Source organism: Odontomachus brunneus, unplaced genomic scaffold (assembly GCF_010583005.1).
Source record: "Odontomachus brunneus isolate Ranch 3 - 2012 unplaced genomic scaffold, Obru_v1 Obru_scaffold_011, whole genome shotgun sequence".
NCBI lineage: Eukaryota > Metazoa > Arthropoda > Insecta > Hymenoptera > Formicidae > Odontomachus > Odontomachus brunneus.
In genome coordinates, this window is record NW_022639461.1 from 1,489,592 (window position 1) to 1,514,248 (window position 24,657).

General features: G+C 42.9%; 4 protein-coding genes across 10 annotated transcripts; 2 read left to right on the forward strand and 2 right to left on the reverse strand.

Moving 5' to 3' along the window:
* Positions 1 to 1,543: 1,543 nt before the first annotated feature.
* LOC116840659 (histone-lysine N-methyltransferase, H3 lysine-79 specific) lies at positions 1,544 to 11,784 on the forward strand. 5 transcript variants are annotated; one of them, XM_032807646.1, is made up of 12 exons: positions 1,544 to 1,684; positions 1,976 to 2,354; positions 2,698 to 2,877; positions 3,092 to 3,418; positions 3,513 to 3,780; positions 3,863 to 4,544; positions 4,682 to 5,153; positions 5,284 to 5,904; positions 6,026 to 6,456; positions 6,546 to 6,791; positions 6,881 to 7,122; positions 9,516 to 11,784. In XM_032807646.1, exons 2-12 carry the CDS (start codon positions 2,247 to 2,249, stop codon positions 9,959 to 9,961), a joined length of 4,023 nt encoding a protein of 1,340 aa, XP_032663537.1. In that variant the 5' UTR covers positions 1,544 to 1,684; positions 1,976 to 2,246; the 3' UTR covers positions 9,962 to 11,784. The 5 variants fall into 5 exon arrangements, 3 of the variants coding, with proteins under 3 accessions (XP_032663537.1, XP_032663536.1, XP_032663538.1); XR_004377393.1 differs by adding an exon at positions 8,052 to 8,480 and having other exon boundaries at positions 1,579 to 2,354; positions 9,516 to 9,663; XR_004377394.1 differs by adding an exon at positions 8,316 to 8,480 and having other exon boundaries at positions 1,579 to 2,354; positions 9,516 to 9,663.
* Positions 11,785 to 12,402: 618 nt separating this feature from the next.
* LOC116840660 (A disintegrin and metalloproteinase with thrombospondin motifs adt-2) lies at positions 12,403 to 16,933 on the forward strand. The gene is made up of 5 exons (XM_032807649.1): positions 12,403 to 12,544; positions 12,636 to 12,848; positions 13,175 to 13,917; positions 15,592 to 15,947; positions 16,014 to 16,933. The coding sequence occupies exons 1-5, from the start codon at positions 12,428 to 12,430 to the stop codon at positions 16,796 to 16,798; spliced, it is 2,214 nt and encodes a 737-aa protein (XP_032663540.1). The 5' UTR covers positions 12,403 to 12,427; the 3' UTR covers positions 16,799 to 16,933.
* Positions 16,934 to 17,242: 309 nt separating this feature from the next.
* LOC116840662 (dnaJ protein homolog 1-like) lies at positions 17,243 to 20,820 on the reverse strand. Of its 3 annotated transcripts, none has more exons than XM_032807651.1 (2): positions 20,614 to 20,820; positions 17,243 to 19,364 (listed from the first exon to the last, which is right to left on the reverse strand). In XM_032807651.1, the coding sequence occupies exon 2, from the start codon at positions 19,347 to 19,349 to the stop codon at positions 18,294 to 18,296; it is 1,056 nt and encodes a 351-aa protein (XP_032663542.1). In that variant the 5' UTR covers positions 19,350 to 19,364; positions 20,614 to 20,820; the 3' UTR covers positions 17,243 to 18,293. The 3 variants fall into 3 exon arrangements, with proteins under 3 accessions (XP_032663542.1, XP_032663544.1, XP_032663543.1); XM_032807653.1 differs by lacking the exon at positions 20,614 to 20,820 and adding an exon at positions 19,817 to 20,553; XM_032807652.1 differs by lacking the exon at positions 20,614 to 20,820 and adding an exon at positions 19,747 to 20,553.
* An 807-nt stretch (positions 20,821 to 21,627) lies between these two features.
* LOC116840661 (cysteine-rich protein 2-binding protein) lies at positions 21,628 to 24,345 on the reverse strand. Its single transcript, XM_032807650.1, has 6 exons — positions 23,713 to 24,345; positions 23,475 to 23,623; positions 23,171 to 23,401; positions 22,781 to 23,107; positions 22,169 to 22,693; positions 21,628 to 22,067 (listed from the first exon to the last, which is right to left on the reverse strand). The coding sequence occupies exons 1-6, from the start codon at positions 24,126 to 24,128 to the stop codon at positions 21,712 to 21,714; spliced, it is 2,004 nt and encodes a 667-aa protein (XP_032663541.1). The 5' UTR covers positions 24,129 to 24,345; the 3' UTR covers positions 21,628 to 21,711.
* Positions 24,346 to 24,657: the final 312 nt, after the last annotated feature.

A 24,657-nucleotide genomic window follows, 5' to 3' on the forward strand; every position in this document is an offset into this window, starting at 1 on the left:
AAAGTAACATATTGATTGGCTGTTGCGCGAACTTCTGCCGCGCGGCAAGCATTACTGCGTCCTGTGTGCAGGAGTCATTAAGGTTCGACGATACTCAAAGTGATTGGTCAATTCTTATGGCTCTTGTATACAGAACGCGGTAATGCTTGCCGCACGGCAGAAGTTCGCGCGACAGCCAATCAATATGCTGCTTTCCGTAATAACCTTCTAGCTCTTACGGAAAAACAACATATTGATTGGCTGTCGCGCGGACTTTCGCCGCGCGGCAAGCATTACCGCGTCCTGTGTGCAGGAGCCATTACGGTACGTCTTGGGCTATCGCACACAATTGACATAACTGCATATGCATAGCATAAGACCGTATATACCAATGAGCATCGAGTATTAAGTCGCCATATTGGTGTTCGATGCTTAATATTCGATGCTTATTGGTCCATACGATCTTATGCTATGCATATGCAGTTATGTCAATTTGTGTGCGATAGCCCTTACTGTTGTCATTTCATTTCACTCATTTATTGTTATGGACCGCCTAGAGGCACGTCTCTTACACCATTTTGAAAGTTACTGTTATGTCAATTAGTGTGCGGCGCCCCTAAAGGGACGTCTACATTGGAAGTAAGCAGTAAGAAGTAGGAAGTAAGAATAAGAAATGGACCAATTATAGTTGATTATTCTTCTCATATTCGACTGTGGTTGGTCAATTTCTTACTTTTACTTCCTATTTCTTATTACTTACATCCAATGTAGACGTCCTTTAAGTTCCGATCTAACCGCCGTTATGTCAGATTACGTGTATGAATACATTCGGAACTGATTTTTTTGGAAATATCTCGGTATCTTGAATGAAAATATGAAATTGAGATTAGTCTGAGTTCAGGTAAAATAATAATAATAATAAGAAGAAGATTCAGATACTGTCAGTTTAGAAGTGTACTGTCTTTGAAAATGGTGAATATTACAGTTATTCAATTATATATAAGCCATAAGTCTCGAGCGCTTTATTGTAAGTAGAAATGGTCTATGTATTCTCTCTCTCTCTCTCTCTCTCTCTCTCTCTCTCTCTCTCTCTCTTCGGAATAGTATACAGATCTATTCAACAGGACCTTTCACCACTTTCAATACTATGGCCCATATTCTGAATCCTTTTTTATCGATAAAAGTGCCTTAAATGTAGCTTCTCAGCCAATCAGGTGGCTCCTAAGCCTCTTTTAGAGGCTCATTTATCATTAAAAGAGAACACAGAATACGGACCTATGTATATATGTCGACTTTTATTCGTAAAGGAGAGTTTAGAATAAGGATTGAGGTCTCTAACCTAGAAAGGAGACTCTCCTATTGGGCGCTGCTGGACACGGACGCGTTGGACGCATGGGAATTCACCATTGTGGCGACATACAGGACGCGAAAACGCTCGGCGCGTGGACACAAAGCGACGTAGCGGCCAATCAAGTTCTGGCTCTTGTGGAAAAACGGCGCATTGATTGGATACTGCGTCGCTTCCGCGTTTTATGTACAGCAGTCGTTACATCGACGGCACCTCCGTGTCGCGCGTGCTGCCGCGCGGGTATGCACGTCAGAGGGAAGAGACATGACGTACATACGCCATGTTCGCCATGTTTTGATGTCGTCATCCCCCCCGAACGCCGTTCGCCAAGTGCAGCACAATAGTCTGTGTTTTGTAGTGAGTGTTTCCCCGTAACAGTGCGTTAATCGCGTTTCTGGTGATTCGTCCCGTTGAATCATCCAGCACCCTCCCCGTAGCACGTAGATCGCATGCACGCCGCGAAGCTGGATAACCCTCGACCACCTCGTAGAAGCTTCGCTGAACGTGGGCGCTCGAACCTTTTTATGTCCGAGGAAGTGCGACCGCGGTGCGGGGGGGGTTCGTGAGCGTCGTCTACGTGGTGATTGTGTCCCAGTGTGAGACAGGGTAACGTCGTCGCTCCGATAATCGTCCTTGTTTTAACTTCAGTTAGCACTGCCTCCTCCTACTCGCTATTGGCCGCTGCCTGCCTCGAGCCCTTCAATAGACAGCCAGTCACTCGATACCGTTGGCTTTCTGTGGTTACATCACGTCACCCTGAGCGGGCGTATCCAACGGGTCCCTCGGATCCGTGCAGAGAGAGAGCGTCTGGTTCTTGTGCGTACGTACGTGCGTACGTGCGTACGTCCGTGCGTGCGTGCGTGCGTGCGTGCGCGCGTATGTCTGCTCCTTTTCTCGCCTGCGGAACCCGAGGAGAAAAATGGAGCTGCGCTTGCACTCGCCAGCGGGAGCAGAACCGATCGTGTACCAGTGGCCACTTACATCCGGATCAGGATCTGTGAGTAGATCTAAACGTAACAGATTTTATGTGAGTAGATTTTTTTTCTTTTTTTCTCATTTTTTCGGAGGAGGGAAACGAGAGTGTAGCGTAACAAATGAGACCGTGACAGCTGATCGAGCACGAGTTACGTGATCTCACGTGGCAATACGCACGCGTTTATTTGTTTATTTCATTCGTTGTTTTTATATTGTATCCGTGTCTGTGCGCGTTACGTGACGTGTTTGTCGAAACAAATAATGTTATCCGTACTTGATGAGAAATTAGCGTTTATCCGCTTCATTTTCAAAATATTATCATTTCTGAAGATTTACATATTGCTTTGTTGCAATAGTTGCAAAGATTTACATATTCTTTTGTTGCAATTTTATAGGATCGTCACGATGGAGCACTGGACGTTGTTGAAACCATGCGATGGGTTTGCGAAGATTTGCCAGACCTGAAATTACCTTTAGAAAATAATATTCTTTGTAACTATGATACCAGAGATTATGAAAGTATGAAAAACTTATGTGACAGATTCAACAGAGCAATTGATAGTTTAGTACAATTGGTATGTTTATTGGTATGATTCATATGACTAGGCACAACATACATGGGCTGTATTCCAATATTCACTATCAGTACTGAAGATCTGTAGTATACACAACACTCATCATTATTGCGAGCAATAAATTTTTGATGCTGGCAGTGAACATTGCGACAGCCATAATACTTGGACATATACTTCTGGTGTAATTCAATTGGGGTTTGTTGGATATCCACAGGAGAAAGGCACTAGCCTACCATCCCAGAGACTAAATAAGAGACCTAGTAGGGGTTTACTTCGTCATATATTGCAGCAGACATACAATCAAGCTGTTGTTGAACCAGACAAGCTAAATCAATATGAACCTTTTTCACCTGAAGTATATGGCGAAACGAGTTATGAACTTGTGTGTCAGATGATCGACCAGATCGCCGTAACAGAGAACGATGTCTTTGTCGATTTGGGTTCTGGAGTTGGTCAAGTGGTTCTTCAGATGGCAGCTGCAACTTTATGCAAAATTTGCATAGGTGTGGAGAGGGCCGATGTACCATCGAGATACGCGCAGGTACGTACTATGAAAATGATCAAATGGTTCGATTATATTGGTTTTTTTTTTGGATAATGTGAGTATGTAAGGAAGTCATTTCGCCATCTTACAGAGCATGGAAATGAACTTTCGAAAATGGCTAAATTGGTACGGGAAACGATGCGGGGAATATCGGTTGATAAAAGGGGACTTCTTGGCGGACGAACACCGCGAGAGCATTACAGGAGCTACGATAGTGTTTGTTAACAATTTTGCGTTCGGCCCAACGGTTGACCACCAACTAAAATTGCGCTTCGCCGATTTACGGGACGGCGCGCGTATAGTATCATCAAAATCATTCTGTCCGTTGAACTTTCGTATAACGGATAGAAATCTCAGTGGTAATATATTTATATGGTCAATCTTTATGAAAATCTCGAATATTCGCCGTGATCTTAATTTCGATATTATTATATCCGACAGATATCGGCACGATAATGCACGTGTCCGAGATGTCACCATTAAAAGGCTCCGTCTCTTGGACTGGTAAGCCGGTGTCTTATTATTTGCACGTTATCGATCGAACTAAATTAGAACGTTATTTCCACCGCTTGAAGAACAATAAACAAGGTGGCTTAGATGAAAACTCTGATTCTGTGATAAACAACACTGCCAGCAATAGTAGTAAGGTTTCTAATAGGAACGAAAGAAGTGACAGAGCCAAGAGAGATCTTTCGAGGCAACTAGATAGTCCGAATCATTCGGAACAACACGGGACAAACAGCGACTCCGACTTGGACGACAGTACTATAAAAAGTCGTCGTCAACCGAACAAAATAAGGAGGAAGCTCAATAGGAAAAGTAACGGCATCACGAAAGCTCCAGCCAGAGGTCGACAGAGAGGACGAGGTGTTAAGAGGGCTAAGCCTAAGAAGGCGATTAATATATCTGGGTTAGACTTGTTACACAGTCAAACTTTACTCAGTACATCACCACAAGCTCTCGGGAAGAAACCTCCACCGGCACCTGGTTGTGTAGATCAACAACTCTCTTCATTGTCGCTTTCTTTGCAGTCGCATTCCACTTCCGTACATGAGGAACTCAGTATACCGCCTGCTCCGTCCGCGACTCCGTATGCTTTACAGATACTTCTGGACATGTACAGGTACACTTTTGATACTTGTTTATCTCGCTCCTGATACCTTTTTATACACGAAAATATGAGATTCACATATCCTCTTCTTCATGTTGTTAGTGCTTGTACTTTTGCTCGTGTCGCAGTGATGGTTAACTCTTTTGTAGGGACCAATTCATGCTTATGTTAGAATCGATGAGGACTCCCAGCTATCGAGTATCCGTCAATACGGATATCTCCAAAGAAAGAGAAAGAAATTCTAAGCTTCAGTCGAGAGCGGCGCAATTGGAGAAACAAATCAAGGTCTTGATAGACGACAGCGTAGCTCTCTTAAAAGCGCGAATGACTGAATTAGGTATCAATGCTACATCACCCGGGGATCTGTTGGCGAAAGCCAAAGAAATAGTTCTGCGGCATAAGCAGTTGCAAGCTAAGGCGAGCAAATTGCAAGCGCAAGTGGCGTCCATAGAAACTGAACAGAGCAGGCTGGTGGCGCTTAGACACCAAGAGTTACAAGAGAAATATAACAATCACGCTAATACTAATGGCATATCGAATTTATCCCAATCGCTCACGCAGGATTATATATTGAAGGAAATTTCTGCCACTCTATCTCAGCGCAAACGATTACATTCTCAAGTATGTATTTTTTTCAATGTTGATTCAATTTGCGTTATTTATTGTACTATTTTGCATCTTGTGAATATGAAAGAGAGAAAAAGAGAGAGTTATTGCTTTTCGATTTAATTGAGCTTGCTCTGTATAATAGGTTTCGAAGCTTGAGCACGAATTGAATGTATTGGAGAGGACAACTACCGAAAATAAATCAATAGCTGTGTCTCAGCAGCAGAGGGATGCAATGGGAAGTAAACATATGCAAAATTTACACCTTCAATCGCAAGTTACTAAGAACGGGGCGGCGCGAAAAAACAGAGAGGGTCGTTCAAGATCGCAAGATTGGCCGGACGTTCCGGATATTGGGAAAATTCAAGAGAATAATCCAGAAATATTGGCGCAAAAGATCTTAGAAACAGGAAGACAAATAGAGGCAGGTCGTGTGCCGAGCAGACAGAGTACGAATACCAACAATAATTCCAGGACAAGACTACCGCAGGCGTCGCTCAGCTTCTCTACTACACCATCGTCCATTTCATCCACGCAATCACAGGTGGCTGTTAAAGACGCATCAGGTAGAACTCAAGAACCGCCCAGAGTGGCTAATTTCGAAGACCGATTGAAAAGCATCATCACGAGCGTATTGAACGAAGATCAGCAGAACAGAAATAAGCAGCAGCAACTCCAACTGCATGTGCAACTGCCAAATCAGTCCGAACCCGAGAGGAAACGTCTCATGATATCGCAGAATGTTTCCACTCCGGATTATACCCAAGTGAGTGCGCTGAGCTGACTGACTAGCCAATCTTGCAATCTTAAGTAAAAATTCTCGCTTCTCGCATTCCCTATTTCTAACCAATTGTCACAGCGATATCTCATCGGTGCTCATGTTGCAGGTTTCGCCCGCGAAACTAGCTCTTCGCCGTCATCTATCGCAAGAACGCCTCTCATCTCATTTGACATCATCCGACAGATCGACAGTTGATTCTAGACAATCATCGAGTCATGACAATCGCCTTGTAGCAGGTGGAAATGGATTGCTCGGTGCTAGAACGATCGGCGAGCTCGTCAACGGGGAAATTGAGAGGACCTTAGAGATATCGAATCAATCGATCATAAACGCCACTGTCGATATAAGTGCGATGATAAGACCCGAAACCGTATACTCGCCCATTAGCAGGCCGGCGAGTGCTGAAGGAGATGCTGGTTTATCGACTTTGGCGCATGTGGCCAGTTATGCACCTATCTCCTCCGGAATTTCCACATCCACCCCGACAACTAGTTCGAGATCATCCGTGCTTTTCACTCCGGTAACGCAACCGCAAAGGTACACGATCCCTCGTGTTTATTTCTCGTACGACTGTAACACACGTTTCTGTCGGGACACGCTATTCAGATGTGACTGTTCTCCTCCAGATACACGCCAGTTCAGTTGCCGCGAGCAGACATCAAGCCTTATCACGAGTCGTACTTTTCGGATAATGTTTCTCAATCACAAACACAGTCCCATTCAACAACACCGTCGCTACATTCTTCTCAGAACGTAGCGAACGGAGAATTGTTACCCGTAGAAGGACTCGCGGCTTCGTTACATGCACGATTATTGAACAACTCTAATGGTAACGGCAAAGTCGACTTGCCGCTTTCCAACAACAACAGAAGGTAGTGACAATCGAACGATGATCGAACGTGAATATCTCGAATATCGGCATGAGATCGAAAGCGTACAGTATAACACTTAGTTTCTGCAGTTCTAGATTTCAACCGTACTCACGGTATACAAGTAACGGTAACAGTAGTGCCAATGCGACAACAAGCGGCACGATGACGGCGATTTGCCAATCGCAACCTGCTGTGTCAATAAAAACGGAAGCGGTTGTTTCATCGGTGAGCGGAGCATCTCTAAGTCCCCTCGTGGAACCGCATTCTAATATGTCGACACCGCTAGTCGATGAACCCCAGATGACGCGGAGGCAACGAAATACTGATGATGGTGAGTGAAGCAAACGCTTTTTGAGATTCTACATATCCCGTTAGAATATACTAGTTGAAAACACATGCTTTGGAATGATACTATCACTCCCAACCGAATACGCTTTCCCAATGAGCAAAATCTTAGCGATATGCGGGTAGATTGGTAGCAGATTCGATCATGTTGCAATGGCAGATCCATAGCTTGGGTCCATCCATTAGTGTTTGCATTAAACTCGTGTTACATCAACAGAATCTGATGGCATAATTTGACAGCAGATTGACGGTAGAAATCGAGCAAGTGCAGCAGTACATTCCGTATTTAAATACACTTAAATAGTCACCAATCTTGCTTGGTTTCTGCCATCATATTCTAATAGCAGATTCCGTTGTGTTTCTGCTACCAAGCTATCGGCAAAATTCACAGCAGACATTGCGTAATCTGCTTCTGCAGGTTTGGCAATTTGGTACAGTAGCTGTACAAAGATTATCGTGATATTTTGATATTGTGCCTCGAGACGTGATTATAATACGTACTTTTAGATTCGTCTATATATATATATATATATATATATATATATATATATATATATATAAAACGTCTGACACAAGATTATCAAAAGCGCGTGTGTAAGTAGATCAAGTCAAACTGAGCGAAACATTTTTCTACTATTTTTCAAATAACCACGTAAAGTTTCAAGATATTGATGAAAAAAATAATTTTATTCAGTTTGACCTAATCTATCTGCACACGTACGCTTTTGAAAATCTTGTGTCATACACCCTGTATATTTGCCCAATTATTTCTCTATTATTCGCGGTTCAAATTGAAACCGAGTTAGATAAGTAAGACGTCTCGACCGTTAATTCGACACATCTTCCACGAGAATATCTTTCCTTGTGCAATTTGAGGAATGTTACCTGCATAGTTGCATTTGTTTTGTTTTTTAGTTATTAGCTCTGCATAATAAGGAACATAAGAGTACAGTGCGACATTACAAATTACAGACGAGAATACCAAAAATCTTCTCCAAATAGTTACACGATGCTAAACACATGACTTCGCTTAAACTCTCTAGATACCATTGTGTCTACTATCTACACTATGCATCTCACCGTATATTTATATGCACACTAATAGCTTATCTTACGGAGGTGGTACCTGACTTTTATTTATTTATATTTATTTTTGTTGTTGTTTGCTGTATTTGTTAGATGCACTGTAGCTGTTTGTTGGTTAGCTCTGTCTGTCACATACTCGATCTCGCTCAGAGAACTCCCTGAAGCTTGTTTTATTAGAGATTGAGAGACACAGATCAGAGGGAGAAATGAAAAAGTACGGCTGCCTGTGGGTTGGTTCGTCAATACAATTAGTCGCCGGTGAGTTGTCTCACGGGAGCTAATCAAAATTCAATAATTTGCTATATTCTTCGATTCTATTTGCCAAAAAATCGTATATATATACATATCAGAATCCAGTATATTGTTTGCCGCATAGATGTGCGCGCGGGCAGCATACGTCCCCTTCCATGTTGCAAAAGACACGTGAAAATTAGAAATCAGTTTCCATGAAAATAAGCCAGACTCGCACAAGGATACAAGATGCTATTTCGTGGATGAATACATAGGCGCATGTTGTGAATAAAAATTTCAGGAGATATATATTCTAATCGCTGGGTTTTACTTCTAGTGCATGTTGCATGACAAATTCATTTTTAATGTAGTATCGTGTTCACTTTTCGATACAGCTGTTTCAGGTTGTTCGGCTGCTATATAAAAGAATATTCATGTTAGTACATTTTAATTTTCGCCTACACTTCAGCATGTAAAAAGATATGTAATCTGTACTTGACACGTCAATGTAGCAGCGATCGAGAAATTTGTTTTTTCTTTTAGATTAAGAGACACATTACTCTCATCGTATATATGTGTGATACGGTATATAGACGCAAAATTAATTCTCACTTTCCTGCATATGCACATTCTTTTCCGAACATTCACATTTTGTAGTGATGTAATGTAGTTTATTTAACGTATTCTACTTGAAATATCGCCAGAGTTTCTGAATACTATATGTATTTGCATTGTACATATTGCTATATAAGATGAGGAGTCGCGTGACTTCCACTTATTAGCAGTAGGTATGTGCATACATAGACTTTTGACTTAAATTCAGGCAACTCGTAACAACTTTAATACAGGACATATATATCCTGCGTTTTCCAAACATGTAGTTACATTACACACGTAGTTTTTCATATGTAACGATAAAAAGTATAATAGTAACAGTAAATTGTATCATATCAGTATGGGTTAATGGCTTATTTTTATGAAAATTTTGCCGCGATATATCGCTTGCCTGATGCTTGAGCGCGATGTACATTACAACGGCTACAAGTAAGATTTATTTTACAGACGGAGAAGCTGATTGGCAAGATCGCATCAGCTCCGGATTCGATCGCTTGGTCGCGTTTGCTTCTACAGAGTTGGACAAACGCAGGCGATCGACCGAAGGAGTGAACACAAGTCCGGACAGCGGATTAGGCTCAGACAGCGCGGTAACAGGACCGCCGCCGGTAGTACCGTCGCCCGACGAAGCGTTAGGGCCGCCGAGAACACCCTCTCCGACCAGTCCCCGTCCTCCGAATCCATCCAACGGCAATCCCCCAAACGGCGCGTCTACCTCCTCGGTACCTCTGAAATACCAGCGGCAACCAGACCCCGAGCGACATCATTTCAAAAAAAAGTTTTTTCATCGTGATTGGAATAATTCCGCGAGCACTAGCAAATTTCGCCCTAAAGGCAAGGACTGGGATTGGAACCATTCTGGACAATGGCCCTCGAACGATGAACAATCTTAACTCCATCTTTATTGTGCGAAAGATAGTTTTTCTTGCACATATTGAGAAACATGGAGAATTTGCCTGCTCTTATGTATTCGATTATATAACGAATAGGGGCGGGCGTTGTTTTCGCTTTTACATTTTTTATTTATTTGTGTTTCGTTATCGATTATCACACTCACACACATACACATATATTTCTCTTGTATCGTGTTAATTGCGAACACATCCCTAATTGTGCGACACATACAGGAGAACTATTTCGTACGATGTATTCTATTAAAGGTTAATGAAGGGAGAAACTGTATCTATACGGGAGCGCTTGACTAGTTATACCTACAAAATCGACGAACCGACGCTTGTTTTCCACATCTGTCGTAAGATATATTTGTATCGCAATGAGAGAGAGATAAAGAAAGAGAGAGAGAAAGATAGAATAGTTACGAGGCTAATTAAAGCCCACTTCGGACGACTCTGTAATTCCCAGTAGAATGCGGAGCAGAATTTTATTTGTAATTTTATAATGTTGGCAAATATTTTGTAAACTTGTAATATGAAAAAGCATTTGTAGAAATTTATATATGTGTTCATGTGTCTGGTAAGTCTTATTCTTTACATGCTTTACAAGTAGAGTTCCGTTCCGAATTCTCGTTTAATATTGTTCGAGATGGGCTTGATACGATAATTAAGGGAATCGCGGAGTGAGATCGTAAACTTATTAGCAATATACGCAAGTGTATTAAGAAGAATTTAAAGACCTTGACAAAGATTTATCAGACATTACTCTCCGATTCGTAGCACTTTAACTTAATAATATTATTAGTGATCAGAGTCTTTTTTGGTAAGGCTTTGCAAATAATTATTATCAATTTGGTCTCTTTTTAACACGATTACACAATACCACCGAGATTGACATGCCATGTGTTTTTGTATAATATGCAAAAGAGTCTTGTAATCCGCGCCTGTATACGTACACACATATGCAATATACATACACATAACACATAATTACTGCATATTAAACACGTTAGAGAAGTATATTAGAGAGAACAATGTACCATACGTGTTACAGGCGTGCATTACGACGGACCGGTCGAAACACAATTGGCATCGGCAAAGAAAAGAGGGAAAAAAAGAGCAAGCCAGCAAAACCTCTGTGTGTTCGTAGCAAATATTTGCTGCAAATTTTATATGCGGCTAAATCTTCCACCGTCTCTGGAAGATGTATACCTAAGTGTTCACTGTGGCTCATAGAATTATTGTAACAACGGACAGAGCGGGGAAATAGTCACTTGGCGGGAACGTTGAAAATGGGAAAATTCGTTCTTTTTGCACGCGCATCTACATACGTCGTTGTACGATTATATACGTGGAATATCCAAAGAAAATGGTACTTGCGAGTGAGTTTACATAGTTTCGAGTGGTGCACCCGTATTGGGCATCACGCGTGGGTGCTGCGAAAGAAGAATAGAGTAATCATCAAGTAATAGTATTTCGAGTCGACGATTTATCCGAGGCATTCGTCGGCGCGACATTGATTGTATAAAGGTCCCTTCTTTTTTACATTGTCTCGCATTGTCTTACTTATATATGCGAAGGGAGGGAAGGACGGCGGTCACACATCGCGTTTCGGAGATTTTGAGAGGATTAGTTAAACGATCATTATTTAACAATCTCCTGTGGGTCTTTATACATTTATAGTTGTAACGATATAGCCCTCTGCCAAGCATGTCGGACACACTGCCGAATCTTCTATTGATTATTAATTTTATTGAACGCAACTATATTATTTATTGTTTTTATTGAAATATTTTAATACTATTACTATTTGTAACAAGTAAGGTTTTTCTCTATTATTTCTACCTTCCCGCATCTAGCAGTTTTTTCTAGCGGTATTCCCGATAAAGAGCAAAGTGTAAATGACTCTGGCTCCCGAGCGTAATTGTCGCTACCTCTTTTACCGAGTCAAATATTGTGCGAGGTACGCGGTTCACATCAACGTACAATAAATGACAGATTTGATACCGATCTTAATTTTAGGATCTAAGAATTCGAATTGTTGTCAATTAAAGTCAACTACGTATTGTTATCGCTACATATTACACATATCACAGCGATGATACAGCATCGATCTTTTCCGAAGAAAAGTTATTACACCGCCGTCGCGGGTTGCGATATGTAGATGAAACTGATCACAGCTCAAAATCGAAAAGCAAAAAAAAAAAATAAATCGGAGAAAAATACGTAGCGCGAAAAGGAAGTATGTGCGAGAACGTAGATGTCGATGACACCGGCCTGGGTGTCTTGAGAAATACAGGTGCCAGCATGCATTTTGTACACAAATTTCCGAAACGATAATGAACATGCGGGTTTTATAAACGTATGTGTATATGTATTTAAATATATAAAGAGAGACGTTAATATTATACTCTTTCAAGAGCACTTGAACTTGAAACACACACACACACGCGCCGCGTAGAGAGCATGTCCTCCGCACTGAGACTGCTGTTGATAGTTTTATTGAACGAAGTGTACGCGCGTAATACACGAAATACGCAAGTGATATTACTGTCGGTATGGGATATGAAAGGCGCACCAGAGGTATAAGTGTTTTTACCATACTTAGTGTTTTTTTCTTTTTTTTTGCTCAAAGAGCACACATGCCTTACTGACTGTGCTGTCTAATTTGCAGATTCCGTTCACTTTTAAAGTCTTCGGGCAATTGATTCAGCTAATTCTACGCAGGAACGACAAGATCGTGGCATCTGATTTTCAGATCTGGAAGCACAATGCGAAAGGTGTGACGGAAGAGTTATCGTTACTGAGTGCGCCAAATCCTTGCTATTATCTTCATAGTGATCACGTCGGTTCTGCGGCTGTAAGCTTCTGTCAAGAACGCGGACTGGTTGGTAATAATATAACTCGCTAAGTTTGGCTTCCAGCCTGGAGCGAAGCTCTTTGTGGCTTTGTTTCCAACGTTTCCTCAAACATTTCAGTGCATTTCCTTTCAAACATTTCCCTTCATCGGGAAGAGAAGTGCAATCTGATGCAGAATGTAGCGTTAGGTTGCTCCTCTTGCTGGTCAAGTGAACTGAGGTGTTCTCAAAACGTTGGGAACAAAATCCATAAAAACACAGATTCAAACTCGGACGCCAAAACCAGCATTAATATACTTTATCATACATATTTCTCATCACTTATGTAAGACGAATCTATCTTTGTTGGGAATAGCATGGACTCATCTTTCTGGAGAACATGACACTGGAGATTACGCCGCTGCGAAATAGCCTCGCCTCGTCGCCCTTGCTCGTTGACGATCCGTACAAAGAAGAAGAGGTCGATCTTCTCGGCGAACCCCATCTGGTCAAGCGATCGCCGGGCTGTCCCATTAAACCGAGGCTACAGTCGATTATGGAGCAACATCGTCGCTTCTTACGAGGAGCTGCGAAGGACAAGTTAACATTGGAGCTCGCGGTCTTCTTCGATGAAGCCGCGTATCGCTTGTTCTCGCCTTTTCTAGACGAAGACGACGAGAAGATCCGCGATATGTTGCTGGCGTACGTGAACGGTATCCAAGCGTTATACCATCACCCGAGCCTCGGTGTTCCCATCGATGTTTCGCTGGTACGCCTGGACATTATTCAAAGGCAGCCGCTCGACCTGCCGCATTTCGGCGGCGAGAGAGGCAGTCTGTTGGACTCGTTCTGCAATTACGCGATGGCTCGCAATCCCCCGGAGGACGCACATCCGCGCCACTGGGACATGGGCCTTTACGTAACCGGACTGGATCTCTACGCGATCGAAAACGGCAAGCGGAACGGCGCCACTATGGGATTAGCCGCGGTCGGCGGTATCTGCATCCCGCGCTACTCCTGCGTGATCGCGGAATTGGGAGTCACGGATCAGCTCGGCAAGCCGTATCCGTCCGCGGGCTTCACGTCGGTGTACATCGCTGCGCACGAGATCGGTCATAAGTAAGTTGCGCAACATGTCGGGCGATCGTTACGTACGCAGACCGGCATAATTGTCTGGACATGCAATGCGGCTAATCCAAGCAGAACAGAAGATCACGATGACGTCAAAGTGACGAGAAGTGTGTATGAAAACTCATGATTTGATCACTTTGATCTCGTCGTGATTTTACTCTTCTATCTAAATAACTTGTCAGGATTTTCTAGTCGTACGCATTATTGATTTCTTATTTATTGATTATCGAAAGAAGCAGGAATGATGCGTCGAAGCAGTAATCTGTCGCTATAATAGCCTCACGTTGATGTCCAGGAATAAATGTGTACGAATAGAAAATATTAATAAACTGATTATACTGCGTGTTAAGGCTGTCATGCATACAGCAAAATACGTATCGTATATTCAAGTAAATGTTACTTGTTTCGAATATTTCATAAGTTTACATGTCCACAAATCTATCATAAGTTCGTCATGAGCATTGTTAGAAATACATTCTGAAATTTTAGCAGGTTTAGCATTTAAATCAAAAATATTATGTTAAAACAAAAATTCAATTTGCTTACCGTATAGAGTCAGATCATCTTTTTCTTCAATGAAATTTTATAATATTTTTGCAAAGAGAACAAATTCTTTTGAGTATACAATAATGAGTTTTCCTAAAATGTAGGTTATATGTCGAGGCTATTATTAAGAAAAGTAAATTGAATAATTGCTTTTTTAGCAGTAAAATGATATTTTTCCGTATGTGCCGATTTGTGTATACAGATTGGCATAATTTCCTTAACATGCAAATAGACAATTATGATTTTCTAATCTAAATATTATTTCTAATCTAAATATTATTTATTGGTTATTCAAAGAAGCGTGAGCGACATGTGAAATAAGTAGATTGCTTTATTGTGGCTTTATACTGATGTTTAGAAACAAATGTTTCTAAAGGATTGGAAAATATTAGTAATCTGACTGTGATTTATACTGAGGCCATCATGTCGACTTATATGTATAGTCGTGGACAAAATATCACTGACAAGTATGTTTCACGTGAATTATGTCTCCGTTGTTCAATGGGAAGATTCTCCCGAGATACACCGAAACTCCTACAAAACATACTCGTCAAGAAGCTTTTCGTCCAGAAGTTTACGTGCATTTTGCGTCGCGATTTTTTTTCGGATGACTCTGTACAAAATGAAGAGAGATTACTATACATACAGACGCGAAATATCTCCCGCGAAGTGTGTCAGTTTTCGATGTGTGACCTCGGTTGAGTACTTTTACGCGCGGGATGACGGGAGGGCTTGATTTGCGCAAGCAAAAGGAAAAAACGACTTATGCAAATTGCGTTCTCGAGTAATTTTCGTGTCGAATATATGTACGACGAATTAGCTCACTCGTATGACCGTAAGGTAAAGATACTAATGCCGGGACATGTATCTAACTCTAGACACATTCTTATTGTCTTGGTTTTTAAATACGAATATTTAAACTTTCAGAACGTAAAATATATGTATATATTCAATGTATGTATATATCCAATATTAAAAGTTTAAATGTTCGTATTTAAAAAGACCAAAACGATAAGAAGATCCAGAGTTAGGTACGTGTCCAGACAGTGGTGCTTTTATCTCACGCGAGGTGCAAATACACGCGCTATTAGAGACGATGATTTGTTCGTTCGAAAGCTTAGGAATGCATCACGATTCGACCGGCAACGCGTGCCCCAAGGACGGATACATAATGTCTCCTAGTAGGGGCACTCGAGGCGAGACGATCTGGTCCGATTGTAGCCGTGAGATAGCCGAGGCCCTCCCGCGCACGAAAGCCTGCCTCTTGGACGCGCGGAACGCCTCGGAGCCGACTTTCGATCACACGCGATATCGTGACCTACCCGGAAGAGAGTGGACCGCCAAGAGACAATGCGAGCTACTCCTACGCGACAAGGACGCGAGCGCGGTGACGTTGTACCAGGCGTGTCAGTCTTTGCAATGTGAGACTCCCCGCAGGAGCGGCTACTACTTGGCAGGACCGGCGTTGGACGGTACGTGCCTTTCCCCACTAATTACTTTCTGATTCGATCGTCTAATTGCGCTTTTCCTCTTATAAGGTACTTACTGTGCGCCGGGCAGAGAGTGTCGTGGTGGAGAATGCGTGCCCGTGCTCGAATCACCGCCCGACGACAGCCAGAAAGGCAGTTGGAGCGAGTGGCAGGAGAGTCCCTGCGCCAGCGGCTGCTTACAAAGGTCCAAGGGTGCTCGTGTCAAGCGACGATTCTGCGAGGATCGGAATCACAGAGCTGCCGTAGCCTGCAAAGGACTGCATTACGACGTGCTGCTGTGCAAGGACGAGAGACTCTGCAAGAAGAAACGCCGCACGATCGGCGAGTTCGCCACTCTTAAGTGCGGCATCTTCAGCGATAGCCTGCCCGAGTTGGATGTCACTGCGAAGGGACTGCAGGCGACCCATGTGCCCGAACAGCCGTGGATGGCTTGCGCTATATTCTGCCGGCGAAGAGACATCGCCGCTTATTACGCGCCGCGTGTAGAATTAAACGACCTCGGCCTCGACCCGTATTTCCCGGACGGCACGTGGTGCCACGCCGAGGAGAGCCGGGATTATTTCTGCCGTCAGCATCACTGCCTGCCGGAAGACTTCCTATTTGGGAAGAAGTTGCCGCGGAGTGATCGTCGGCGCAAGGAGAACGAGGCCGGGGAACTGGGGCCGCAGAACGCGCGGAATCGCCTCGGCGTCGCCGATCGGTTCATTAAGTACCTGACCTTAGGTCCGGACGGCTTGCCATTGTTGACTTCGGTCTCGCGCGGCATCGCTTCCCCGCCCGACGAAGACGAATGGATCGACAAGGATTACATCGAGTTGCCCGCAGCCGCGTAACGGCTGCTCCAGCGCTACGTTATTTCAGCTATATCAATTATTCAGTTATCAGCGGTAGCGAAGAAGATAAGGGCGGGTAATCGTCTGTAGAGAATATCTCAGTTGTTGTTCCATAAAGAATTACTTTAGCAATCACTTTTGCAGTTACAATTTAACAAAGATAAGTAGTTATTAATTGACAAGTTTTTATTTGGGAGATGAGGAGAAGCGTAGTATAGCTTTTTTTGGTAGACTTGAACGTGCGCTCTCCTCGACTCATTTGAGAAAGTGTCTCGAGAGATAGGATAAGAAAGAGAGAGAGAGTGAGCGATGACGTCAACCCACTTCGCCATCTATTTTAAGAGTGTCTCGATATATTATATTCGTATATTCGTACACAGGAGCGGGTTGTGGAGAATTGAGGGCGATAAAGAGAGAGAGAGAAAAGAAAGAAAAGGCTGCATCTTGTGTCGTGTAACTTAATATAATTTTCGTATTATTCTCAGCGTACAAATAATTAATCAACCATTAAACTTAAGAGCACGTTACATAACAGGACAACGTGTGGCTCGACGTTACAGATGTTACGATCGCGCCTAGCTGCGTGTACTAGTGTTTCTCTGCCTTAATACTTAATATAAACAAAAATTCCTCCGTTTGAGATTTGTATGTACGAAAAAAACGATTCGCAGGATCCGCCCAAGCAATGTCCGAAACTTCTGTTTCATCGTTTCCCTTTCTTCCGTCCGCGTCCCGAGCGTTCCCGGGCTATTAAAGCGATTCCTTTTTTTTTAACAATTCGTATCGTGCGTGCACATGAATCTCAATTGAAACGCTCTCAAGTCTCCAATATTGCACTTACACTTTGTCTTACAGCTTTCGCACGTATAACGCGTACGTAAGCACACACACATTTACACCACACACCTCGAGATATGCGCACATATACATACATACATACATGCACACATACGTAACATACATCCTCACTTACAACATACACATGCGTAATAGAGGAAAAAGAAATAAACTTTGACGCGACAATCACACGAATTAGCGATACAGCAGAAATCCTCTCTCTCTATAATATATAATCATATAATTTAATATACATATTCGTCCTCAGAGTCTATCGATTCGGCTCAACGTTGCACGTCGTGTAGAGGCAGAGTGTACCAAGATCAAATCGCGGTTGGCGAATGAAAAGAGGAGAGTAATGGTCGTTGAAACGAAAAGTCGGAGGAGACATAAAAATAATCGATCTATTCGTTTTCTTTTTTGCGGTTCCTGTGCCTCTACGGACGTGTCGCGGAGGATGTTCGAAGTCGTGTCGCTCCCGTTCGTCCCGCGGCCGTCCTCGTTGTCGCCGCTGTCGTGGCCTCCGTCGCCGCGTCTTCGTGTACTAGAACGCACACGAGACTCCCGCCGATCGGTATGGCTTCGAGGTGTCCGAATGTGTCGATATACATATATACCCCCCCGTCCGTGTGCGACACCTGATAACGTATGCAGGGTCTCAATTGGGTAGAGTGTCGTACAATATATCCTTGGCGCTTTGCGTCAAAGTATCAGGGAATTTGATGTCGAACGACACGAGCAGATCGCCCTTCCGCGACGGCTCTTTGGGGAAAGGTAGACCGTGTCCTTGGAACCTCTTGACCGTATTCGGCTTGACGATGTCTCTCGTCAGATTCAAGGGTATCTTCTCGCCGGTTAGAGTAGGAACTTCGAGGATAGTACCGCATAGAGCCTGCTTCAGGCTCAATTTACACGTGTACCTAACGTCACTGCCTTCTCTCCTGAACAGCGGATGCGGCTTATCTCTGATAATAAAGACGATGTCCGCGGGTTCCCTTCGCGGCGACTGATCGCCCTCCTTCTGGAAGGTGATCTTTGTGCCAGCCTTCCAGCCTGGCTTCACGTTGATGGTGAGTAGCTTGTCCTCCTTCTTGGTGCTGCCATCCGGCTGTATCGCCCGTCTACAGATCTTCATCTTCTTCGTGCAACCACGCAGGATCTCTTCCAAGGTTATATACAGGTCGTGCTCGATCGCCGGATCCTGAGCGCGGTCCTTGCCGGCCGCCTTGCCGGTGTTTGGGCTCGCAAAGTTGAATGAGTGCGATCTGAAGGCACCACCTTGGCCGGGTGGTCGCGGCGGCCCCATGCCCAGCCCGAACGGATCCATATCAATATCCATGTCGTCGTCGTGGAAGCCGAATCCTCGGTTGCCGGCGAACTCGAACAGATTGTGGAACGGGGTCGCCGAGCCGAAGAATTGCGCGAAGGTCGCCCTGGGATCACCGTGGAAAGTATACGTGGCGCCTCCTCCGCCTCCGCCGGCCGAGGCACCCCCCTTGAGGCCCTCCTCGCCGAATTTGTCGTAAACCTCTCTCTTCTTAGCGTCCGACAGCACTTCGTACGCCTCTGCTATCTCCTTGAACTTCTCCTCGGCGCCAGCGCTCCTGTTCTTGTCGGGATGATATCGCAAAGCCAACTTCCTGTAAGCCTTCTTTATCTCCTCGTCGCTCGCTCCCTTGGCAATGCCAAGTATCTTGTAATAGTCCTTCCCCATTCCAGTTTATCGTTCCTGAAAAGATAGGAGAAAAGAAAAAAAGAAGCAAAGGAAAACATCAGAATAGCATTACCGTCATCTCTCGAGGCTCGTCTGCGACATGCGGAGTAAGCTTGGCGTGTAAATTGGAGCGAGAGATAAAAATCATTTATTTCGCTTGTACCTGTACTCCGACTCCTTCACATTGGAAAAGTGTTCCTCTTGAGTGAGAAAAATACTTCCAGCGCAAGGGAGCTGGAGTATACGTGCGCGCGCGTAAGCGAAGTAGATTATATTTATTTTTTACTTGACTTTCTTTTTTTTTTTGGCTTACTCCGCGTACTGCAGACGAATCTTCGGCGCGCCTCGCGATCTCGTCGGGATGGTGTTTCCACGCCCTCGGTCGCTCTAAATTCACCTCGATTCGTGTCGACAGCTCAGAAGGAAAGTTCACCGCCTAATAAATCACGTGTGCTCGCGCTATGTACCTTCGCCTCCTCACCGCCATGATATTTTCACGCGCTGTGGAACACACACGTAGCCGTGTGTCGGACGAATCGCGCGCACGATCGCGATCAGGAGGGAAGACGAGAAGTGGAAGCGCGATACGTTCTCGGATGTTCCGCGCGCGCTCCTGCTCGCCCGCCCACCCTCTGCTCGCTCGCGTACGCTTTTTACGGTCGCGCGTAGCGCGCGTCCGCGCCGTCCCGACGACGACGTGACGGAATCGCGTCGCTCGCTCGCGTGACGCGAGCACTTGTCGCGTCGCTACGCGAATTCCCTGCCATTTTTTCTCGCGCGCTGCGCGTCGAGAGGCGGAGAAGCATCGGGAAGCCAGCGCTCGCTCCAACACACCCACGTACATATCACCGATATCTATTTCTGGCAATGATGAGCGCGAATACGCGACGAATGTTTCGCTCCTTCGTGCGATTTCAAGCTGCAACGCAAAAATAAATACCCCACCCTTCGGGGACCGAGCCCTGTGTGTGTCATTGTCGTCGTCGTCGTCGTCATTGTCGTCATCGATGTCGTTATATCGTTCACGAATCACAGGCGAAACGAGCGCGTCGCGCGAGAACAGACGGCCCCACGGGGCGAAAACATACGGAGAGCGCGTGCAAGCGTTTCGACATTTCGTAGCAATTGTTTCTCTCCACGACTCGCGCATCGCGATGAACTCGGGTCGCGAGGTTAAAAGGCGCGTGTCGATCCGACAGATCTCGCTTTCTCTACGTTTCTCGGTGCTACTGCTACTGCTGCTAACGTTAGCAGTATTACTCACTGTCGTTATTTCGTAATCACTCTCTTCAAGCACTATGTTTCACGCAGCACTCGTGAAGGATGGCCAAATATCGAGCTCGTACAGGCTCGTTCGCGAAATCCCGTGAAGAACAATCGCGAGCGCGAATCCAAGGGACGCTCAACACTTTCCGTTGGTTCAGTCGCGTACTAAACTGTCGCGGAGCGGCGCAGGCCATATATATGAACTTGCCATCTAGCAGCTTCCGGAACTTTCGAGAATGGATCGACGCCAGTTCCGCAGCGCTCCCCGCCTATGACGTCAGCCGAACGATTCCGTTTGGCGCGAGTTTTCAATCCGCAACGGCGCGCACATGAGGTACGCGTTAGTGCGAGTCGTTGAGAAATGATCGAATTAAGACTGTTCATTTGTCGCGATTATCTAAGATCTAAGTCAATGATTTAAAAAACGAGAGAATATATGTAAAAAATTTATCACGAAATACGTTGAAACAAAAAGGCATTCAAAAGATGACACGCGATCGAGAGCATATTTGTAAAATATTTTAAAAACTTCTCTTTTCTTCTAATGATCTAATAACAGCTGTGAAGTTAACATGATGTAAGCTACGTGTAAGTACGTTTTAACCACGTGATTTTGTTAAAATTTATGACTGTTTACTTTTGGAGCAAAAGTTCTCGAATTATCTTACACGTGTACTCAGTTGATTACAAGTGTTATCTTTATGAAACTTTAACAATATGGTTATCACGAGCGATAATTGGCTACATTCCAGTTATGCTTCAGACATTTGAAAAGTATTGTTACAGATTAAAAATATTATTCTTATTATTGTTCACATAATCTTAGTGTTTTGTATTATCAGCATTGTTGCTGCTATTATTATCCTGCTGAAAGTTTCTCAGTAATCGAAGGATGTTCTTCGCTAAGCGCATTTCCTTAAAACGCAAGTTTCTAGATAAATTATAGAATTTTAACTTGAAATTTAATTATATATCTTCTTTCAAAGTTGGCCAAGGAATTTACAGTTGAAGGAGAATGAGCTCAGATGCTTTGTGTACTAAAAATATTTTATAGAGGAACCAAAAGAAATTTATAAATTGATTAAAACCTTGTATTCTATCTGTTTAAACGTAAATATAGAGCATGCCTGCACTCTTGCGAATTTAGCGGCATATACTTGTCGTAAAAGTCTTGAACCAACTCCTCCATTTTGAAGCCGAATTTTTGGTACAATAACAAGGCGGGGTTTGTAACCGACACATGTAACGTGACATCTCGTCCCATACATGTTTGTATTAAGTGATATAACATGAATGTGCCGATGCCAGCATTCCGCCACTCTGGTCGTGTTAAAATGAATGAAATGTAGGCTTCGTTATATCCAACATCTGGCACCAATACCGCAAAACCTATGACCAATTTTTTATACAATACCACGCATGTGAAGTCTGGATATTGTAAACATTCGGTCACTGAAATAAAAGAAGAAGACATTGTGAATACTTCAGATTGACGATTGCGCCGGAAACACTCGCGTGTCAACAAATTCCCAAAGATCTCGAAATATACTTACGATCTATGCCAGGCCAGAAGAATTGGTTGCAGAGACTGTTGATCGCCGGGATATGCTGCGGTTTAATGTAGGAATAATCAATAGACGCTCTGGGCGGCGGTCTCCATTCTGGATTATTTTTATTTACTTTCGTGCACATTTCTTCCATGATCCTTAACCATAACGGCCGCGAGCAAGTATCTTGCCTTATGAACGGCTTCAACAGTCTATTTGTATACGGACTATGTACGGCCGTAGGTTCGCAGTAACCCTGCAGCCTTTGTTCAAAAATGCATCCCAGATCGTCGACGAAAAATCTATCCAATACCCGGTCGTTACTTTTCGACGGTTTCGCGAATGCTCTCGACTTCGATTCGAAACAATCGACATCTAACAAAGGCAAGCCGAATTCTCTTTTCGTTTTACGCACCGCTAATTTTCTATATAGCCTTCTAACAAGGCACGGTGCTTTGTAGAGATCAGTCTTATTGACTTTTTGTAACAAATATACTTCCTCCTGGTACGTCATGCGTGGTATCTTTGTATCTATATATGAACACACATAAAACATACATAAAATGTATATATATCTTTTTTTTTATATCGAATATGCGCTATTCAATGGAAAATTACCAGTAATAGCAAGTTTCTTATCCCAAGGCCATTTACGGCGGTTTGTTCCTTTGAATAACGAAACTGGAGGCTGTTTTTGTACAGAGACGTGACTGTCACTGCTATCTTCGTCGTACTCTTCTTCCTTTATATTTTTATTTTCATTACTACTATCATTTGGCATTGGAGGGCTTGTTTTGAATAACCACTCATAACCTTCCATGAGCTCTGCTGACTGAACATTGGTGTTTTCATATTCAAAGTCGTGTATTAAATCAGGGAAAATATAGTTCTCACTTGCCAATGTAACGTTATCCTTGTACAGTAGTGTGTCATTAGTATACGAATCTATATCACAAAACTTCTTTAGCATAAATATATTTTACACATTTTGTACTGTCTAATACGTACCATTTGGCTCATCACACTCAAACAGGAAATCAGACAATGTCTCAGTAGGTTGAATATAAACATGAGTATATGTAGATGAACTTTGATGCTTTAACAGTTCTGTGTTACAACTGCTATCCCCTCCAACAGAAATAGTACTAGAGTCCGACAGAGCAGAACTGCCATCTACAAACGACTTATAAGATAATTTTGTATCTGAATTTTTCTTTCTATTTAGTATTACTTTATTGTCTGCAAACAAAAATCATGCAATTATTAATGTTTTGTAATATATACATTGCACAGTGTACCACAGTGGTATTACTTCTGGCAATTAAAACTTCAGGAGGACTGGTATCCAATAATTTCCACCATCCAGACTCGCCTAATTCGTTGGTACCAGATTTGAAATATACTCCACCATAATGAGATAGTGTGCCAGAAATAGTGCCCATCCAATTCTTTTTCTTTTTCCTAAATGACATTAAAAATTTTTAAAACTATGTATGCAATATACATATATATAGGTATATATGAAATATACAGTAAAATAAAACACTTACACAGACTTTTTAAACAGAGTATCCCAATTTTTATCTACAAAAGTACTAATGTCAGACTTCCAATGAAAATATCCTCTGTTACTGATACCACTTGATTTTTTATACAAATTATAAAGAGTCAAGATAATAACAGTGAGCCATGGCATCTTATTACGTATCACTGTTTCTTCACCTTCTGAACTGCAAGAGGCACAATTAAGCTCAAAAAAAACGTCTCCCATGAAAGAACTTGGTACACTGCCTGTTTTTAAACATTCTATATGTAATTTTTTATTGCATCCACCACTACAATGTAATGCTGGGTTATCGTAAGGGTTGCATGTTTTTCCACAATTTTTGCAACTCTCAGTGTTCTCAGTCTCTTTTGATTCATTTGAACTGTCCGTTGTATTTTCTTCTTCAATAACTTCTGACATTTTTCTTTTCTAAAATGTTCAATGAATTGATCAAAGGAGAAACAATATTTATCCTCTCTCTAGTATATATATACATATATATATACATATATATCTCCAATAAATAATCAGAGACGCCTGAGCTACGTTCCCACGTGTCAGTTTCAGTTTCAATATATGGCTGAGCACACTGGACAGTTGAGTAGCTCTACGCCATTACTTTTCCCCACGTGTCACATAGCGAATTCGGTAGTTTGCACTAGTGCGCACTGAGTGCGCATTAAGGCTTGTTTACAATACATTCTTATATTTAAGATCGTATCTTAAATACATATTTAAAAACATTTTAACTAATAAAATGATTCGTACGGATATTATACATATCATATGGTTAAAAATATTTGAGAATTTATTTGAGAATTATTTAAGACAATCTTTAAATATAATAACATACTATGAACAAGCCTTAGTGCGCACTCATGCACACTAGTGCAAGCAACCGAATTCGCTAACAGTCTACAGTACTCAATAATGGGTGTTTACGATAATT